This window comes from Stegastes partitus, unplaced genomic scaffold, assembly GCF_000690725.1.
Source record: "Stegastes partitus isolate 25-593 unplaced genomic scaffold, Stegastes_partitus-1.0.2 Scaffold1184, whole genome shotgun sequence".
NCBI lineage: Eukaryota > Metazoa > Chordata > Actinopteri > Pomacentridae > Stegastes > Stegastes partitus.
In genome coordinates, this window is record NW_007578915.1 from 10,362 (window position 1) to 31,847 (window position 21,486).

General features: G+C 42.1%; 1 protein-coding gene across 1 annotated transcript in view; it reads right to left on the reverse strand.

The window, feature by feature from the left end:
* Nucleotides 1-21,486, reverse strand: part of gabbr2 (gamma-aminobutyric acid (GABA) B receptor, 2) — a 197,711-nt gene that overhangs the window by 5,747 nt on the left and 170,478 nt on the right. The window contains exons 14-17 of the mRNA XM_008297079.1: nucleotides 8,025-8,135; nucleotides 4,373-4,597; nucleotides 4,008-4,190; nucleotides 3,324-3,453 (exon numbers count right to left, since the gene is read on the reverse strand). Of these exons, the coding sequence (XP_008295301.1) occupies nucleotides 3,324-3,453; nucleotides 4,008-4,190; nucleotides 4,373-4,597; nucleotides 8,025-8,135 (649 nt within the window). The remainder of the gene's footprint in view (nucleotides 1-3,323; nucleotides 3,454-4,007; nucleotides 4,191-4,372; nucleotides 4,598-8,024; nucleotides 8,136-21,486) is intronic.

Genomic DNA, 21,486 nt, shown 5'->3' on the forward strand with positions numbered 1-21,486 from the left:
AAAAAAAAAAAAAGTTAAATGAGGACTAAAAAATAATTGGCACTTCCAGCCCTAACAATAACAAATAGTCCAAAAGGTTTGTCGTTATGGGTTTTACGTGACTTTGTGTCAAATGCACCACACTTATAAATATGATATGAAATGCTTACAGTCCTGTCAAACTCTAACCTCAGCAGGGTAAATTCAGGCCATAGCTGCCAATCTGTCAAACAACCACACCTTAACTGTCATCCGTCGGTGCATCGCCATGTGTTTGTACATATTCATGAAGACAGGCAGGGAGAGCGAGAGGCAGAGAGAGGTGGAGTGTTGCTTCTCACCCTTTGTGAGTGAGCGTAATCGCTGTTGACACAGCGTTCTTCTCTTATAACAGCCACTCATTCACAGCCCGCAATACATTTAGACCAGCTCTCTTATGAATACTGATGACTATAGTTAGGAGCCGGTGATGATGACTGTCACGCATAAGCAGACCGAGGCCGGGAAAAGTTTATATGCCGGTGATCTTTAAAGGAGCCTTAATGACCTGTGATTTTATTGCCAGAAAGCGTGCACCTAATGTGCAGCCTCTCTTTGTCTGAACCTTCTTTTTCTCCTTTAGAAATCATCGCCATGAACAGTTAAACAACAAAAAGACTGCTTCATTTTTCTCTGTATGTCTTTTAAAAAGGAATATTTAAATGAGTTTGGCTAAAAAATGAGCTCAATATGCAGACTGGGTGTCATAAAGGAGCATTTAAGTAGGAATATTCACTTGTTGAAAGGACTAATAGAGTCTTTTTCCTTTTTTGCTATTGGGGTAGATATATGAGAAAAAAACAACAACATTTAAACAACTAATTCCCCAATACAACTCAAAGAGGTAGCAGGCAGTTATGTTATGACTGAATGTGATAATCAAACTGATTCTTGCTCTCATTCTGTAAAAAAAAAAATCTCTCTACAAATGAATATTCATGCAGAGGAGCCTCAGACATATTTACTATATCTGTCTCTGTTCTCCCTTGACAACGTAACCGAGAGAACACATGCAAAGATTCAGTCCAAAATAGATTTATTTCTATGAGCCCACACAATTTGAATTCTAGTTCCCGAAAGAGAGCCCGATGTCAGCTGCCAGCTGCTGCCAGTGTTTTAAAGAGATTTCTCCTCGGCGAACGGAAAATGTGTTTGTTTAAGTCGACTGCTTTCAGGTAATATGCCTCTGTTTTTATTTATTTAGAAATACAGTGTGAGATCTACACTGGAAATATCATTAAAAGAAAACCTCCAACTGAGCCACAGCGGTTACATAGCGTACCTTGTAAATATTTTCAAACCACTGAAACATCTAATGACTAACACAATCCGATGCAGTCTTCTGTTTGGGATTCCTTAAAGGATAAATATAAAAGGAAGGTCAAAAATCTCACAGATGGCGGCTCATTCGCTAATTATCTACTAATTAAAATCGTCCTGGCACTGACTTCTCACTCTCTGTGTTCCCTAAAAAAAAAATAAAAAATTTTATATCAAATCTCTCCTTGCATTGGCACCGATAAACACGATATCAACCGATCCTCTGATATCATTTTAAAGCCAGACAATATTTAGAGCTGAAACAGGAGGGTTGTGTGTCTGCTTATGTGCGCACATATGCAAAAAAAAAAAAAAAAAAGATGAGAGAGGCTGAGAAGCAGGGAAACGAGCGAAAACACAAAGAAGCATTAGACACGTTCCTCCGTGAATGTACTCATTAACTGCCGTCAGTTCATTGCGTAACCGTGAACTTTCACAGATGAGGAACTTCTCAAACAATTCCAACACGCCCTGCTCCCAATCCGCAGAACGAGCGCAGCTGTTTTGCTCTTTTTTTTTTTTTTTTTTACCTTCCCAAACTCAGATCCATTAGACACCCCCCGAGAGCAGCTTTGTGCTGGCGTGAGAGACATGGCTGCTGTACGTCGCTCCGTTAAAACGAGGCCTAAAGCCGGGCCGCGACGATTCACCGATTCAATCTGAGGCACCCGTCTTTGTAAGATACAGCTGCATCAGTTTAAACAGCATGTACTGGGTAGAACTTGGGAGTGTAAACAGACAAAGGATCTCTCATGCAGCTTTACATTCCAGCACTTGATAACTAACTCCTTGTGTTTCCATATGCTCCTCTCCCCCCCCGTGATGATTCACCTTAACTCCTCCCTAACCTTCTGTTCTTCTTGTCTCTACTGTTTCTCAAGTATGTTCCTCAAGAGACAGCAAACAACACACTAAATAATCAGGTATAAAATCGAGTGCGGACCCCCCTCTGGGTTTTGATAATAAAGCTGGTAAAGCGTGCAATTTGCGCACAACTTGCCGAGCAGCAGTGAAGTATTCCGGTGCTGTAGCTAATCTCATGACTCATTATAGACGTCACAAGCGCTCCTGTGTCCCTTCTTCACCTGCAGCTGACAGGCGCACTGAAAAAGATATTCCTTCTCTGAAAGCAGCATTAAAATCCGTTACTGAATATGCACACACAGTGTACAGGTAGTCAAGAATTATTATTATTATTAGACAACGTTACTGGAGGATTAGCTGTGATTTTTACCATTGCCTGCTCTGGATGTAAACCACTGCAATGTACTGAAGTCAAACAGATCAATAGCACCCAAAGGAACGGTGCTAAAGTGGCAAACAGTGCTGCATGTACGCTGATGACTAAATTACATTACATCGGTAGGTGCATTAAATCATCAATGCTGTTCCGTTCAGGTATTTTCATGCACATTAGTTGGATTAATTAAATATATTCATCAAGAGGTCTAATTTTAGATTGCTGCGATATAGTTTCGTAAGTGCAGCACTCAAGGAAATAATTGTTTAATTGGATTTAGTTATGTTACTTCAAATCACCAAAACCTCTTACAGGCCGCTATGAGTAAGCTTTACCTTCAGTATTTTCCGGATAAGTAAAAACCCTTGAGAAGCAGTTAGTGCTTTGTGCAATTTATTTAGATTTATTTCGATGGTGGGCATTTGAGTCTGTCTTTTTGCAGAATAGTTGAAGAGATAGGAAAGGCCAAGAACAACACACAGCAAATCCTGCCACGGGTTGGACTTGACTCCTGCATCGGGGGACTTTTAGCCCCTATTCAATGAGGTACTGGGGTTTTTTACCCCAAAATCCTATCTCTTAGATGCATTTTTTAGATAAGGAAGCCACCACCAGCCACCTATCGATGGACCTCAGTGTGTGGAATTTCTTTGGTCACATATTGATGAATGGCTCAAATGGGTCGGCTCCCTCCCACCAACAGGACTGTGGCTGGTTGCATGAAAACATAAATCCAGCTTCTCACCTTTGCCATCTGTGAAGTTGCGTATGCTGAGGATGTTATTGGCGTCCGGGTAATGGTTCTGTTTGATGTACGGAGTTTTCTCTGGAGTGTCCTGCAGCTGCATGGTCACTTCTTCCAGCTCCTTGTCCAACTTTTAAGACAAAAGAACAAACAGATGGCATCAGCGCATTACGACTCAAAAACGTAAGGTTATCAGCGGACAAGTTACCCATCGTCGGCGTTTGATGTCTTTAAAACAAACTGCTGCAAATGCTCCTTTACATTTCCAAACACAGTAAAGAATAAAAAGGACTCCTGCCTGCCAAAGACAGAACAAATTATCCTTCAAAATGTATCTGAAAAGGCTCCTTATTTTCCACAATCATGAGCAAAAGCAAGGGCGACAGCAGCAATTCATCTCTGAGGCATCTGATGGAAAGCCAAGGTGATTGCTGAGGGATTTTTTCAAATGTCACTCAATGTCAGTGTAAGTGAGCATTTTTCTAAAATGCATCGGAGGGAATGTACAGCGTGGCACAAAGCCCCTCTTGGTGACAACACAATCTCTGGAAGTGTAATACGTTGCTGTCTCGTCTTACTTCTCTTATTGAACCAGTGCTCAGTTACTGGACCTCTAGTTTAAAGCTGCACTGCCATCCTGACTTGTAACATGATGATCAATGGTTCAAAGTGGGCGGCTCAGACCTCTGTTATCCTCATGCGGAGGCGGTGGTTGTCGGTTTGAAGCCCGTCCAGTCGAGAAGTGTTGGCCTGGTTGACGCTGGTGACCGAGGTGGACGTCTTGGAGTCTTCTTTCTTTTGGTTCTGGGTAAACTTTAACCTGCGGTTCTGGGTGGCTGCGTCTGGATTCGTTCTCATGGTGATGAACTGGAAGATGGGTTCAAATTTCATTAGGGTAAAAAAAACAAACTGCTGCGTTTTTAGCTTGCAGGACTTAGCGAGGTGGGTGAGTGAACGCAGCGATAATCAAACACTCTGCTTTATATCAATACAGAGTCATCCACATGCACCCACATACACTCTATCCCCTTGTTCACACTTATACTAACCTTGGGAACGAAGACTAGACAGAGTGTGATGGTGCTACAGAAGATGATCACCAGGGCTACAATGCAGAACTGGACATTGGGCTGGTCCCTGGTCAGGAAAGACACCGCGGCACCGATGATGCACATGATTCCAACGTTGTACACGCTCATCCCGATGTATTTGCTGTCATTGAGGGCAGGGATGCTCACGTTCCTGGTCTCCCACGCCAGGAAACAGCCAAACAACTGTCAGGGCAAAAGAGAAGGAGCAAAACAAAGGTTTAGAAGACACCTGAGAGAAGACTACAGAAGATCTGAAAGCAATATTTAACTCTGGTTATAGAAAATCTGAACTTGCTTCTGCATGTGAATTCTGCTTATTTTTGCTCTGATTTGCTCAGAATAAAGCAGGATGACTTATTAAATGGGTGTTTTTTTCATCGTTTAATGCTAAATACTAATAAAATGGAGGTTGTGAAGACATTTACTTTCACTTAGCTTTAAGAAACGAAGCAAATAAAAGTAAACTTCATTATAAAGAGGGGGGGACGGATATCTAAAGGAGAGCCAGTTTTATGCAGTAAGAGTGAATTGTTGGTTTGGTGGAACATTAGAGTTGCAGCAGCAGTCTCCTGAATCATTCACTGTGTGCTGGGTAAGGTGGCATGCCTACTTAGTCAAAGTCTAAATGAGAGTTTGTGGAATGACAAGCAGAAGAATTAAAAGAGCAGTCATGAAGGCTTAGTGCATCTCAGGTGTGTGAGCATGTGGACGTGAGGAAGGGCGAAATGTGCGAGTATTTATTTATATGTAAGCGTGTGTGTGTGTGTGTGTGTGTGTGTGTGAGCATAAAAGCAGAGATGACTCAAGCCTTAAATCTGTTTTCTTGCTGTGTTGTCCCTCTATGCCTCATAAAGATGTGGGCTCCTGTCAATCACTTCATTCAAACTTTATCTACCGCTACACTTTCTTTGTTCCCATCTTATCGCTTCACATCAAAGCTTTGACTTATTCCTCAACCAACTTCCCACTTCTTCCATCTCTGTTATTTCACTTTTTCTCGGTAGCATTATTTTATTTATTTTTTTCCACTCAGCATCATCCGTGTTTTTTCCGCTCGCTTAAGACGATGTTCTGCTCTGTCTGATTGCTTCGCTATAAATATACGTTGAGTTTTACGTAATGTACAGTTGCTCCTGCTACATGGCGGCTTTAAAACACACAAGATTAACAATGATAATGTACAAATAAGTAAATATTCAGTGTTTGCCTGCAGTATCAACTGTACTCTGCTGATGAGCTCGGAATAGTAAACATTATTCAAATGAAATCAGCGAACGCAGCCGTTTAGTCGACAGTATGACCCATCTATAAAGGGGGAAGTGTTGCTATTCTCTATAATGATGCTTAGAAGTCTGTTAAAGTCGTTATAGTCAGAGGGACCCGATAGCTGAGTGGTTGGGATGGATACCATATGGGCATATATGCCACGAGAGGCTAATCCCTGGTTCGATTCCCAGCAGGCTGGACCATCTGTTGCATGCCAGTCCCTTCCTCTCTCTACCTGGTCTTTTTTCACAACACTACTGAATAAAAGCTAAAAAGAACCTTAAAAAAAACACGACTGTCCTTGCAGTGAAACAGTGGATCAGATCTGCTGAGGGTATCACACCAGTTCGACCATCAAGTCCACATGTGTTTTGTTGTACTTCGGGAGTACCAGGGCCGTTGTTATGAGCCATCTCGTCCTTGCACAACCAAAGCGACAGCTGTGCTCGTATTTCGGCACAAAGTCAAACACGTTTCCGGTGGGTGCTGGACAAGGTTTCCCTTTGTCTCCTATCCTGTTTGTGATATTCATTGCCAGGATCTCAAGGCGAAGCGGTTTGGGAGCCTCAGAGTCAGTCGTGATGAGAGTCAGCATCTACAAGTCTGAGATCATGGTTCTCTGCAGGGCACCAATGGATTGTTCCCTCTGGGTTGGGGGGGTAAGTTGCTGCCCCAAGCCAAGGAGTTTAAGTATCTCTGGATCTTGTTCACCAGTGATGGGAAAATGGAGCGTTAGACGGACAGATGGACGGAGGCAGCATCAGCAGTACTGTAAGCCAACAGGCAAAGTTGTCAATTTACCAGTTGGTCTACTTTCCAACCCTCACCTATGCTAATGAGCTCTGAGTCATGACCAAAACAATCAGATACAAGCTTCCTCCAAACGCTTCCTCTGGACTCAGCCTTACAGATAGATTTAGGAGCATCCAGAGGGAGCTTAGAGTGAAGTCGTTGCTTCTTCGTGTCAAAAGGCGCCAGCTTAGGTGGTTCAGGCATCTGATTAGGATGCCTTTCTCTGGAGGTATTCCAGGCATATCCCAGGGTAGACCCAGAACTTGCCAGATGGATTATGTTGTTAGGGAAAAGGCCTTCTGGAATGTCCTGCTTAGTCTGCTGCCCCCATGACACGGCCCCAGATAAGCACCAGAAAATGGATGATTGAACTGAAAAAAGCACGATGGTCTTTTTTTTTTTTTAATGTCTATCTGCATTAAATTAATTAGAGTCAGTGCAAGAGACAGTCAAGCCATAGGACTAAACTGGAATCACCACAACTTAAACAGTTTGACATTTTAGGAAATACACTGACTCATGCAATTGCTCTTGCTCTTTTTTGTGTTCCATGGAGATTCTCAGATCCTTGTTCCTCATTTATTTTTAGTATTTCTCTCATAATTCAATTATTATTATTATTTTTTTAAATCTTATTATTATAAGACCCACAAAAGACACCTGTTGCATGTCGATCAATCCTGGAAGACCGAACCTCTGCTGCTCTTCCTGAGGTTTGTTCCTCTTTCCCAGTTAAAGGTGTGTTTTCAAGGAGTTTTTAATTAACTCTAATTATAAAGCATGTATGGACTGGTGACCTGTCCAGGGTGTCCCCTGCCTTCGCCCTAAGTCGGCTGGGATAGGCTCCAGCCGCCCTGCGACCCTAGTGAGGATTAAGCGGTGTATAGAAAATGGATGGATGGATGGATAAAGCATGTAACGTACAGTCAGATTATGGATATAAATATACATTTTGAGTCCATCTTCTCATCTATCTCTTGGCAAGAGAGTGAATAAGTGGTTATGTGGATTTATCTCTTGTTCCATTTTTCTCGTTCACATTTTTTATTTTTTTAAACATCACCTCAAATAACCAAAAGATCCATTTCTGCTCCAGTGACCATGTCAGCCTTGACTGTGATAAACTAAAGTACTTAAATGTCCCAGTTGAAAATTTCCAGCTTTGGCAACTTAGAGTTGTTGCACCAGGGGGAACATGGGCGCCGATGCCGTCTGCATCTGTGATTGACAGCCGCAGCTGTCAATCACAGATGCAGACAGCGTGTTCTTCCTGAGGGGGGCGGGAACTGCAGCAGCTCATTGCTTTTCAGAGCAAAAACAGTCCATTTAGAGCAGCAGTAACACAAGGGTTTATACAGTCATGGTTAAATGAACCATGTATTTTAAACTGAAAAACTGAAACGCACACTGTGGGGACATGTGAGACACAACACGGTTGGCATCAGCAGATCCCTTTGTGCACTACATTCATATAGTACGGATTGTAAGTGTGCATTTATGTGTGTGTCCAGACTGTGACTGCACGATGAGATTTTGTGTTCTCTCCTCTCACCATTAGCAGTCCCTTGTAGGCATAGACGATGCCCAGCCAAATGGTCATGTGGGTGTTCTCACAGTGCTCCAAGAAGGGACGGATGGCGATGTCTCGGCCTTGGGGATCTGCCTGTTGACAACACAAACAAACAGACAGGAAGAGATTTAAGTACAAACACACAAAAGTGCTTTAATTGTTTTGAGAGAAAAAGGAACAAATTAGACAGATGAACAAATAATATCAAGCATAGTGCCAAATTTTACAGTTGCAGTGAAATAGGCAGGAGGGAAAAAAAACCAACAGTGAAAATGAGTAAGCAAGCTGAAGAAGAACTAAATCCTCAGTAACTGTTTCCACATGACATTTTTTTTTTCTCATTCAGGCACAAAGGTCAAACAGACTGTCCACTGCTACCCTAAATGAAGGTTGTCAGCGATCAGACATCCAGGTGTGTCATGAAACTGTTTCCCATCATGGCCACTGGGCCTCACCAAAGTCAGCTGAAGTTAAGTTAATCTGTGCTTAGGATGCTAATGGGCACGACTAATGAAGCTTATTCATTAATGTGATTTACACCTCCTCCTTTCTTCCTTGTTCCTCACTCTCTCGGGCTCCGTCACGCTATCTCTCCATCCTGCTCCAGCCTCTCTTGTCTTTTTTAGCTTTCCTTTCATTCCATCACAGCTCATGACACAGGTGACTTGCAGGGCAAATTAGCACCTGTGGTGGATATTAATACGCTGAAACACGTCAACGCTCTTTTTTTTTTTTTCTTCTTCTTGTTCCACGCTCTCTCTGCTGGGAAGAGCTTCAAAAAGCCTTGAATAAAGAGTATTAGTTTGGCCTTCGCGGATTCATCTAAGGCCACACCAATATATTAACCGTGAGACACCTGGGGCGAGGCTAGGCAGGATGCCGCGCTGGTCTCTAGGCGTGTGTTTGTGTGTGTCTTCGGGCGTATTTACAATAAGGCATGTCTAACGTCTCAGCAGATGGCGTGTGAGGGGTATGTGTGTGTGCAGTATAGCGCTTCATTTACTGAAATTCAGCTGATAATCAAATCCTTTTAAGACAGGAAGAAAAAAAAAGATGATAAAAGATGAAGAGAGGATTTCTTTGTTCTCGTCCTCAGATATAGTACACCGACTGTGTACTGTTTAATACGCTCATGTGAGTGCTCTCCACCATTGATAAATACACACCTACACACACACACACATCCCTCCAGGTGCTGTAAAATACCTCTTTCACAAGTCATTCTGACCTGCATATTCTCCATTCAGCTCACATTAATGGAGATTACAGCTATTCAGGCTTTCCTCTACGACCTTGATGGATTTACATTAGCGCTTCTTGTATAGAATGATCACTTTAAATGGGAAATTGGTTCTTAAAGAGCTGCAACGATTTACCCAAAAGAGATGAACAAAAAAATTGGCCCAAACCGTACAATTTCTGGATACCCTTGATGAGTTCTATTGTAGTACAGTTTTCTAGCTTTAATTCCCATGTCTGTACCTTGAAAATACAGCTTCCACTGTGTTTTCTCTTGTTTCCAACAGTCAACTCGCAGAATTACGTACGCAGTCACACATCACATGCCGTTTGCAGGAAAAGGCACCACAGCAGCAAAAGCAGACGGAAACCCCACAACTCAGATGTGAACTTTTTCACCATCTTCAAAACCTGTGATGTCTCAAAACAGAAACACATTCAAGAATGAGGACTGCTTCGGTGGCACTGAGTTCACACACTTTGTCAAAGCACTCTTCTAACCTCTTTTGAGAGTTCCCGTGGCAACCGCGTGGTTCATGTCACTCATACCTGCGAATATTCTGGGACTTGAGTTTTGGATTCTTGTTAGCTTTAGGTGAAGGACTGATAGAACTGGGTTTCGGCTTTAAAAGCCATCAAGGCGGTGGAAAAACACAGGAAAGTGGGGCAGGAGATGACGCACAGACAAGCTATTTTTTTTCACATGGAACCACAATTAGTTGACACAGTACAGAAAAGGGATCCTAAAACTCAAGTATGGCATTTTCAGCGTGCAGCCAAAGGTAACTTCTTCATGAAAAAAATATTTTCCAACCTATTTTCAACCAAAGTAATGTGTTGGGACTGAACATGAGAAAATCTATCCATCTGTTATGCATGAGATGTCCTGGTTTGGCTGAGTCTGTGAGCAACAGCAGGCTGCAGGATTCTTCTCTGGCCACGAGAAGCGATATAGTTTTACATTCTCTGTAAATAATAAAACAATTCTTCTGCAAGCTGCTCGTCCTTTTGGATTGTACTAATTATGGTGTAGTGTGGAGGATGAAGTTCAAGACTATTCCTTCTGCCTTCCAGCCACCGGAGACATAAAATAAGACTTTTAAAAAAAAAAGTGAAATACATAATATTGCTGGTCTTATCTGTTTCCTAAAGGCAGTGATGACTTTTTGTAACACTAGGTCAAACCTTGGAACACTTCTGTTGTACTTTCAATATGTCTGAAAAGAATGCCTTCAAATGAATTAATAAAGATGATTTTCATGTCTGTGATTCTGTGATTCGAGTGCCAAATAAGTTTTGATATCATAACTTTTCACTGCTCCTTCTTGTTTTTCAGATGCCAACCTTTAGATATACCCCGACAAGCAACAAGGCTCTTTTCATAAGCATCCTGTAATGACTAAATAAAGCTTTAAACAACCTTTATATAATGGACACCCATGTTTAAAAGACAAATGCCTATTGTTTTACCAGGTGGAATGTTCCATATTCCATGTCAGAAAAAAAATAACTTAAGACAACTTAAGACAAAATAACTCTCTGAACCCCACACAGCATCTGGGTGTTTTGTTGGTGTCATTTTTCACTGCAATATAAAGTCTTGCAGAGTTCATCTAGCACAGTTAGAGCTGTCCAGATTATGAAATACCGGAACATATTTGGTAGTTACAAGAAGCTTTATGTGAGATATAAAGATTAAATCATACATTTCTTATCATGTATGTATTTTGACCAGTTCATTTGTGGGATAATTATCAGAATAGATGTAAAAAAAAAAAAAAACCCTAGTGAGGATTAAGCGGTGTATAGATAATGGATGGATGGATGTGAAACTGGAATAATTGTCCAAGTGTCTATAAGTGGTAGCAACACTACAAAAAAGGTGACTCTACATACTGTTGATACTGTACTACTCCACACTTGTCTCCTATCTGCTCAGTACAAACACAACCTGCAGTTCAGCCCAGTTCAAGTGAAACGTCCCTGAATTTTTGTCACATGTCTGTTGGTCAGAGCAGTCACCAATCCCCAGGTGGCTTCATTATTACACCTATGTTTGTTGTGTTTGTGGTTATTGTGTGTAGAAGTGTGACTGTGTGTATGTGTGCAGACCCCAGAAAGAATAGCCAACGGTTATGCTGGTGCTAATGGGGATCCTAATAAATTAAATGAATTACGCAAAGGAGCACAGCTTCTTTTTTTTTTTTTAATTAGCTTTTAACTGAATCTGGTTAAAGAAAAAAAAAAAAAAGAAGAAAAGCACATTTTTAAATATGACATGTTAATATGAAGTGATTTTGGCAACATGTCACAATTTCATGCTCAGATTTTGGAATTGTTTTTAAAACCAGAATGGCCTGTTAAGTTGACCATTCTTCTTGTATCTACAGTTTTTTGGCACACAAATGATGCAATTTACTGCTTTAACCAGCATCTCTTTCAAACCTACCGATGTGTTTTGGGGAATACGGGTTTAACTATTCAAATCAATGCTCCTCGGCATAGGTTCTACAAGTCTCTAGAGCTCTACTGAATCAAAGCTTTCGGTGATCTATTGTGTCCTGAGTGGAACCATCTGCGCTTGTTTTGTCTTTGCCCTCAATTTCTCAGATTGTTCCTTTAATTTGTCACACTTCTTGGCTGTACCATTACTCAGTGCAAAGATCTGAGGGAACAACAAGACATCAGATATCAACTTGTTTTGAAGTAGACAAGCAGAAAAAAAAAAAAAAGGTCAGACATTAATTTATTTCTGTTTTGAGCTACAGACAAAACAGTATCACGCATTAGTAATATGTTCACAGTGTGTTTCTGCAATGGGGTCAGAGCTCTTCAGCTATTTTCCGCCGAACAGCTTTCCTGCATCATCTGCATCTTCGTCATTTATGTATATTTATGTTTTCGGCTGAGCAACCTCTTATTCCGACAACAATGCTCCAGGAAGTCACACTTCTTGCAAATCATTTTATTCATTCAATATGAGAGACACATTCTGCATCAGTGCTCTTTGCATAGTCGCAGCTCCGAGCAAACTTGTGTCACTAACAACTAAATGATAAGACAAAATGAGATATAATGCTTATTAGGCTTGGGTCTCTATCGCAGCAGAGCAGACAGGAGCTCTTGCCTTTTGGAGAAAAGCTGTCTGGGGAGTTGCCAGGCAACAGGGCTGTAGGCGGCAGGCGGCCCCAAAGTGGTGGTGATGGCGGTAAAAGTGCCGGTTCACTGTCATTTTTCACAGCATTAGCCCTCTAACGGGATCACTCTGGGAGGGCTGCAGCGGGCACAGAGCTGGCAGATTGTCTATGGAGAGATGGATCTAGACAAGGCGATGAAGGGAGTGATAGAGAGACGAGGGAGCAAGAAATGAAGGGCAGGATGGAGAGGAGACAGGTGTAAGAAGTATAGGGGGGAAGATGGAAGGTGAAATGAATGGAATAATATAGGGATAGCAGAACAGACTGAGAAATAGATACTATTGATCATATTTCCTCCGAGGGAAGAAGAGACTCTGTCAGGAAGATATAAATGTTAAAGAGTAGGGATGGCAAGTGAATACATCAGGAGGAGGCACGGCGGAGGCAAAGATGAGGGATAAGTCAAATCCTGCTATCTGATGATCAGATGGATGTTGTAATGTGGGTGTTTAGACAGACACGCTTCACGGATCGCAATGATGGAAACAGATGAAGGTTAATCATATTTAATTCTTGACTGCACTTGTTTTAGCTAATATACAACACTTGATTTTAAAAATCTCTAGCTTGGTGAAAAAACAGTCGTGGAGAACATTTTGCACCGTCGCCTCGCAGCCTGAAGATCCTCGGTTCGCTTCCTGGTTAGGACGCCTGGGATCTTTCTGTGTGGAGTTTACATGTTCTCCCCGTGCAGCGCGGGTTCTCCTACAGTCCAAAACCATGTTGAGGTCAATTGGTGATTCTAAATTGTCCGTAGGTGTGAATGTGAGTGTGCTTGGTTGTCTGTCTCTAAGTGTAGCCCTGTGATAGACTGGTGACCTGTCCAGGGTGTCCCCTGCCTTCACCCTGAGTCAGCTTGGATAGACTCCAGCCCCCCCGGGACCCTTGTAAGGATAAACAGGTGTATTGATAATGGATGGATGGATGGATTTTGTCTTTTGTGTTCTATAACCACAGAAGACAGCTTGTGAATGGGCACTAGGCAGCGCTCATTAGGCCTTACACAAGACTTTGTCATGGTGCCTCTTTTCTCGCTGAACTTTCACAGAACTGTCTATTTGCCAAACCGGAAGTGCCTCTGATCACCACAGTATCATGAGACTTCACATGGTGACGCAACCAGGTCCTACAGCTGATCTTCAATACTGTAAGTGTGCATTAAATCTCAGACATCCAACGTTTAAACAAACAAAACATCCATCCATCATCTATATATCACTTAATCCTCACTAGGGTCATGGGGGGTTGGAGTCTATCCCAGCTGGCTTAGGGTGAAGGCAGGGGACACCCTGGACAGGTCACCAGTCTATCACAGGGCAACACTTAGAGACAGACAACCAAGCACACTCACATTCACACCTACAGACAATTTAGAATCACCAATTAACCCCAACATGTTTTTGGACTGTGGGAGGAAGCCGGAGAACCCAGAGAGAACCCACGCTGCACGGGGAGAACATGCAAACTCCATGCAGGAAGATCCCGAGTGTCCTCAGCGGGACGCGAACCAGCGACCTTCTAGCACCTTGCAGCCCACAAACAAAACAAAACAAAAAAACCCCTAAATTTACCTTATTAGCGAAGTCTATTATTTTCTATTTTGTCTTCTGGCTTCTATAATCATAGACGACAGCTTGTGAATGGGATGCTGTTTAGCAATTGACTGTGATGTTTCCAGTTACCATGCAACAGTGGTGGACCTTTGTATGAAAATAAAAGTAGGCAGGAACCTGTTCATTGTGATGAATTATCTATCTCAAGAAAGACTGAAGTCTTTTCAAGTTGATTTTCAAACTGAGCAGAATTAATTGGAAACCAGGGGATGCCTGAAGGGCAGGCAGACGCTTTTAAAGGCCTAAAATGTTTGATGTCTGAATTTTGCAACTTTATTTGCGGCAAAGTCACTAAAACCCTCAATAAATGCTGACATGTGCCTTTCAAGTCATTGAAAAGCTCCAAAACACATAAATAGAAATAACATTCTGCTTTTCTCTTCCCCCCCTGCCGACTCCCCAGTTACAGCTACTGAGGCTTGTTTCTAGATGTGGATCTTGTTCCCACTATATGATGGCCTCTGGCTTATTGGAAAGTAAGGAGAGCCGGGCCAACAGGTGAGGGAGGAAATGGAGAGCTCACTCATTGTCACCTGCAGCTACTTCCCACCGAGGCGCGTGTAGTGTGTGTCTGCGTGGGAGCACATGTCATCGCCCACATTCTGTGAGCACACATATGTAATTTGACTGGGCTTGTGTGTGTGTGTGTGTGTGTGTGTTACTGATTGTTTGTGTGCACAAGTGTATGTGTGTATAGATGAGCTATCCGGCAAACACTGACAGAAACACTCCATCACTCACACTGGCAATTACGACGGAGGAGATTCCACCGTTGGTGAAAGAATGGGGGAGAGATGAGGACAGAGATAGGTATTGTGGCTGCAGCTTTGGACTGTGGCAGCAATTTATGTCACTGTAGTATTCTGGAAAAGGGAAGAAAATGACTGTGATGAAAAATGACGGAGGGAAAACCATGGAGAATAGTGTAGAGTGAGTGAAAATAGGAATCACTGAGAAAAAACAAACAAAAAAAAAAGCAGTGTGCAATAGATTCTTTTCGTCCCCCCAAGGGAGATTGTAAAAGTTTCTATCATAAATTGACTTTGTTGTGATTACTCCAGGGATGAAGTCATTTACATCTATGCATGCCTAGGCTATTTTTAATCTCTCTTAGAATAGTAAAGAAATGTTGTATTCAAAAAAATAATAAAACAATTTGAATTTTCTGATTTCTGATTGGTAATGTGTTGAACGTCATCGTGTTTTTGCAGATGCCCAGAGAACCAGCGTCGCCAACTGTTTGCCTGGGCACCGACACAGGCAGAGAAACACACTGATACAGTGCTGTCTGATAGAGATGTCACGCAAACACATTATCCTGTACAGCACACACAGTTTTTTTTTGTTTTTACATGAAAACACAGACATTTTTGGCATTTTTCAGCTCATTGAAATTGGTTTTAGAAGAGGCCCAAGAAGTACCATGTCTACTTTGGTTAAAATGTGATTTCTGGTTTATAATCTTGAAGGAAGGGGAAAGCAGGAAAAGCGACTGCAAGGATTTAGCATGCTGAGAATGAGTGAAAAGGGTAGAACTACTTAAGGAATGAATGGAAACCCCAGAATGAGAGATTGGGAGAGTGGCAGGTGGAGAAAGAAAAACACATCAAGACCTCAGAGGGCAAAAAGATGAGAAGATAAAAGGCATCCTGGCGCCACTGTAATTTGTAGGAAATCATCTGAAAAGCAGCCAGTGCCATTTTCAGGAGCCCTCTAAGAAATTTTGAACGACAGTAATAGACTTTAGACGAGCAGATAGCTACTCTCAAAAGAATTTTGCCCATTTAGGAGATGCTTTCTTAAGGGTTCACTATGACAATAGTAAAAAAATAACAAAAAAGTGTCTATCCATTACTCAGGTGTCAACCTTTGTTCAATTTCAATGTTAAAGATCCCCTCCTGGCATAAGCAAACATTAAGGATGTCCTGAGTCTGATCAAGAGAATTTCTAACTGATCGGCAAGTTCCTAAGCCTGATGTAAACCTTTGTGTTGTAAGTTTAAATACTTTTCATGTGCAGCCATCAATCAGTTATTGAAACTATAAATTCGGCACAGTTTTCATCGGTCATTCCCTGATATTGTTTGCAAGTTGCAGACACATAACACGACTGCAAAAGCAGCTGTTAAATATGACACTGGAATATGGGACCAGTGTCCTGTCTGATCCCGGCCAGATTCAATACATGTACACTAGGCAGAGCTCATGAAGCAGAAGCTAAACTCTCACATACTCTCTTCTTGCCAAGACAGAATTGCCCACCTCCTCTGGTCACTACAGTAGTAAATAGTGATGCACGATATTCAAATTTCTGGCCGATACCAATATCCGATATTAAGATTTCTGATATCGCCCATAACCGATATTACCGATGTCGATATTCAATTTTTGTTCGCACTGAAAAATGAGTATAAGTAAGCACTGTGAGAACGTGAAAACTATTCAAAAGAAGCCCATACCTCATTAGACCACATAGTCTTCTTCATTACTTAACAAAAGTAAAACATATTTAAATATATTTAACATATTTAACGTTCAAGTCCAGGACCATTTAAGGAACAACATCTGTGAAATAGCAGCAAATGTAGAGACGAAGGTGCTAATGTTAGACAATCATCGGTTTTTCACATCAGCTAAATTTGTTCATCAGGCCGATAACGATATATCAGAAAAAACACTAATATCGGCCGATACCGATGTGGTTGCAAATATATCGTGCATCCCTAGTAATAAATACATGGTGGGTCCTACAGGTCCTACAGATAATCTACAGTATCTGAAGTGTGTATTACCTCAGAAAATCAAATTAGGCATTATGCATTGGTTAAAAATTTGTTGAAAAAAATGTTCAAATGCCTCCGTAATATAAGAATATGCAAGTATCTTAAGATTTCACCTCAATCACTGGAAGCTAAATGTGACCAGGACTGACTCGACAACTTACTGCTCTTAAGCGTGCAACAGAAACTCAGAACTTGGGTAAGAACAGGTGAGCTTTCTGCACAGATCCTTCTAAAGTTGAACATCTGAACATACATTGTTCTGTGCAGTGAAGTACAGAAATGTTCAGAGTGCGGGACTTCAAAGAGAGCAGCTCTGATGTCCTCATCCTACCCACAGGAACCTTTGATGCTGCTCTTTTATACTCTTAGTTTTCACCCAAAATTATGCATGTGACTGCACTGAATTCTTGTAACTGTAAAAGCGGTGATTATCATACATCCACTTTTGCTCTCACATTCATGCTTGCAGCAAGTAACAACACACTAGCCAAAAGGCTGCTTTATAAAAAAAAGAGCCACGCTGATGCAAAAAAAGAGGCTGTATTTTCAATTTTGTCATTTTAATCATTCAAATTTAACACACTCCTCTCCAAAAATTTGTGTACGTCTTTCTTCGTCATTGGATTGCTCCCTTTGGTTTATAAGAATATCTGATTAGGACGCCTCCTTGAGGGGCCTTCCTTTGGAGTTTTTCCGGGTATGCCCAACTGGGAGGAGACCCTGGGGTAGACCCAGAACCCACTGGGGGAATTACACGTCTCATGTGGCCTGGAAAAGCCTTGAGATTCCCCCAGAGGGACTAGAAATCTTGTTGCGTCTGGAATGACCTGCTTAGCCTGATGCCACTGCCCGATATGCGGAAGAAAATAAATGGCTGGAATTCATAAAGCGGCAACACACAAAGTCTGTGCCGCCCATCGGACCAGGACTGACATCCAAACAATGTCACAAATCTTCAGGTTTAAGGTGAGCATGAACAAACTTTCACTCGCAAAATTGGAAAACAGCCTTCTAGTGTCAAACTCTGAACACACATCATTCCGTGCAGTGAAGCTCAAACTACCAAGAGAATTACCATTCACCAAAACAGAGACTTATTTAGAGCGACAGAGTTTGGGGCAAGCTCGGGACAAACTTTTTAACAGGATGCTTAATGGACAGGGTGTCTCCCATCGTGTGCAGGTTGACTCTAATGTCTAATCTAAACTTATACAGTTTAGAAATGTAGGAGACTGCTGACGTACGTTTCTTAATGCCCTTTTTTAACACACATATCTGCATAAGAAATCACAGTGTATTGATGAGTGTTTTGACAGTGATGCTGAAAACCTCTGTCGCTCTCTGAATCACACCTCAGCCTCCCAACGGACGTGATGAGCTTAATAAAGGGCCTTTTTTGTTTTGTCTCTGATGCTGGCATGTGTGCAATAACAGCAAAGCACCTCATTGTAAGCTTGATGAGCCTCATAACTTGAACATCGGATGGCAAACACTAGATGTTCCGTTAAAGTCATCTGTCAGGGTCTAAAAGGTAGAAATGAAATCAGCAAAGAGAAGTTCCCAAGGACACTTACACTGTTTCCCTGATAATGTGAGGACCAACCTGCACTTAACATCGGCATTTTACTTTTCTGACACAAATTTTATCGTCGGAATTATAACGCATTTCTTTTGTTCTATGAAGCAGTCATTTGGAACTCATTCGTTTGAATGTAGAAGTTGCTTAGAGGTGTTATAATAAGCTGGTGCAGTGGCTGGCATTCTCACCTCACAGCATGAAGGTACTGGGAATGAATCTGAAGGTCGGCCACAGTCCAAAGACGTGTGTGTTGACTGGTGGTCCTAAACTAGCTGTAGGTGTGAGTGCAAGCATGCACGGCTGTAAACTTCTTATTTTAAGTATGTACTCCAGCTGCCCTTATAACGTATGTCGTGCAATATGAATGGATATTCCTTAAACTTTAACCTTTGTAGTCGGTACTGTGAAATGAACTATATTCTGTTTGTGTGCTCAAGCTTGTTTAAGTTTGCACATGATACAAAGAGGATTGCTGGTCAGAATGGCCTGAAAACACGACAGGTTATATACTGCAAAATTGTATATCAGTGTCATTTTGGCACACTACATTTGACATACTATGTACTGAGGCATACTGAATCTTTTTCTGGCGTACTACATAGTAATATGGATACTGGAAAGCTGCCTTTGTGTTGGCGGCGACGTGTCCATGGCGTCCACTGCCCTTAACCCTTTGTTAACTGGGACAGGCTCCAGGCTACCTATAGGCTACATATCCATATAGGTATTTGAACATATATATATATATATATATAAGAAGGAGACAAGGAGGAAGAGTTGAAGAAAGCGATGGGGGGGTGTGAGGGACGGAGCAGAGGAAAGGGAGGGTAGGGGTGGTGTGCCCCCAGCCGAGGCTGACCTACATGCAGAGGGGCCATGGTGGCAGGGCAGCAAGACGCCGCTGGCACTCCGAGCCATGTGGGTCTCAGCCATCCCACTTCACAGTGAACACCATCTAACTGTATGTGTGTGTGTGTGTGTGTGTGTCTGTGTGTGTGTGCCTGGGTGAGAGAGCTTGTATGTGCTTCGCTGTAGTGTCCCAGTCACACCAGATGGGTGACTAGGATATTCCACCCCAGTGCGTCTTCACAGATATTATTCTGGCTCACTTAAGAGAGAGAGAAAGAGAGAGAGAGAGAGAGAGAGGACATGGTAGCAGCAGAAAGGAAGCGAGGGCACAGAAAAAAAAAACAATGGAGGTAAAACATTACGAAACACAATTTCACTGTTCTCCGCACCACTTCCACATATACATACACCCTTCCAAATCGTTCAGTCTTTAATCTTCATTAAACCGCAGAATTCAGATCTCACCACTCCGTTTCCATCCTTCTTAAGACAGTCTCCTCCCCTTCCTCCCCACTTCCCCACTAATGAAGATAAAACGATCTCTTTGCTTAAATGTGTCTGTCTGCATTTAAATATTTCTGCTCCCTTGCTTGCTTGAGCATCCACCCCCTTTTCTTCCTTTTTCCATACAAGCCTGTAATCCCATTTAAGGACTAATCCCCCTGATAGAAGCATGGCCCAACGACCTTCTAACCACCACTGGGCCAAATTGGCAGTGGCATGATGAAATGGTGCAAGGATCTTTTTTTTTCTGTTGTTCCGCTCTCAGCAAGAAAAAGGCACGGTAATGTTTCCACAAAGGACTGATTGCATGTTGTTCCCAAAAAACGGGAAACAAACTGCTGCTTCATGCAGGGAAATTAGCAGCTGACTAACTGTCCAGTCTCTCATTTTCTTCATTAACGATAAGTACAAGAGTGCATCAAGCTTCTTCATCTCCTCCCTCCAGCAGAGGCTGCTCAGCATGCTTTACGTCGGTGCATGTATCAGATCTCACGTTTCACCTCAGAATCGTATTGTTGTTTCTTCACCAGGCTGTGAAGTGAAAAGCTCAGGAATCATCACAAAGAAGAACACAAATGTGTTGTTCTCCCAATTCTGTAATAAAATGTCTGCAGCAGAGTGCTGTGCTCCTGTCAGCACTGTCAGCAGAGGTGGCAACCAAATTAATTTTCATAGTATGAAATGTTTTGGGTGCTACTGCACGTGTTCTGCAACAGAGCTTAAGAGAGGTTTAGCTGCACAGCAAGGATGAAACGGCAAAACACTTCGACATGTTTTTAGTCAGCCTTATTTCCATTTTAAGCAGAAAGTTGAGTAATTAATGCAATGCAAAGAGCAATCAAAAAACTTATGATGAAATCTGAAGAAAGTAAAATAGTGGAGACGCTGATGTTGGCTGATGGAGTGTTTAAAGTGAACGGCAAAAGGTGGAGAAATACAAAATCTTTTCTCTGGCTTGCAGCTCGCACCGCAACTTCAAAAGAAGAGAAATCAAAGTAGCTTAACAGAAGATACCACCCCTTCCACATTCACATATTAGACACACCAAAGACACACAAGCGCGCACACACACATTTAAATGAAGAGTGAAGACTAAATAAAAAAAAACCCAGATATGATGGCACAAGAGAGAAACAAGGAGATAAGTGCTCACAAACAGACTTATTTACTCACTTATGCGTTCTCATGAAATTACAGCATAATGACACACAAATGCACAAAGTTACATTATAATGAACTACATAATGCACACATACACGCACACACGGTGCAGCTCCCTGGGCTCCAGCAGCGAGCTGCCTTAACTGATTTATTAAGAGCTAAACGCGTCATTAGTGTAAGCGGCTAACCCTGAACATTGGGCTCATTAGAATATGCAAATGCTGTGGTATAGCCTGACAGTCTGCTAGATTGCGAGCTTAGGCTTTTGTTATCATAGGCTCCGACTGCTTTTATGGCTGCTATTCTTTAACGAAACTCCCTGTCATAACGCAAGCTTTCATCAAAGCTCCCATCTGCACACTGTGCAGCTCAGGGCTGTGTGCTGGGTGTAACTGGAACTGCCTTATGTCATTGTTCCCAGTGTTGCGGAGGAGGTGGGTACATCATTATGGAAGTTTGTACAGGGCTGGGGAATTCCATGTATTTCTTGGGAGGCGGTGTAATGCCAGAGAAGTGGGA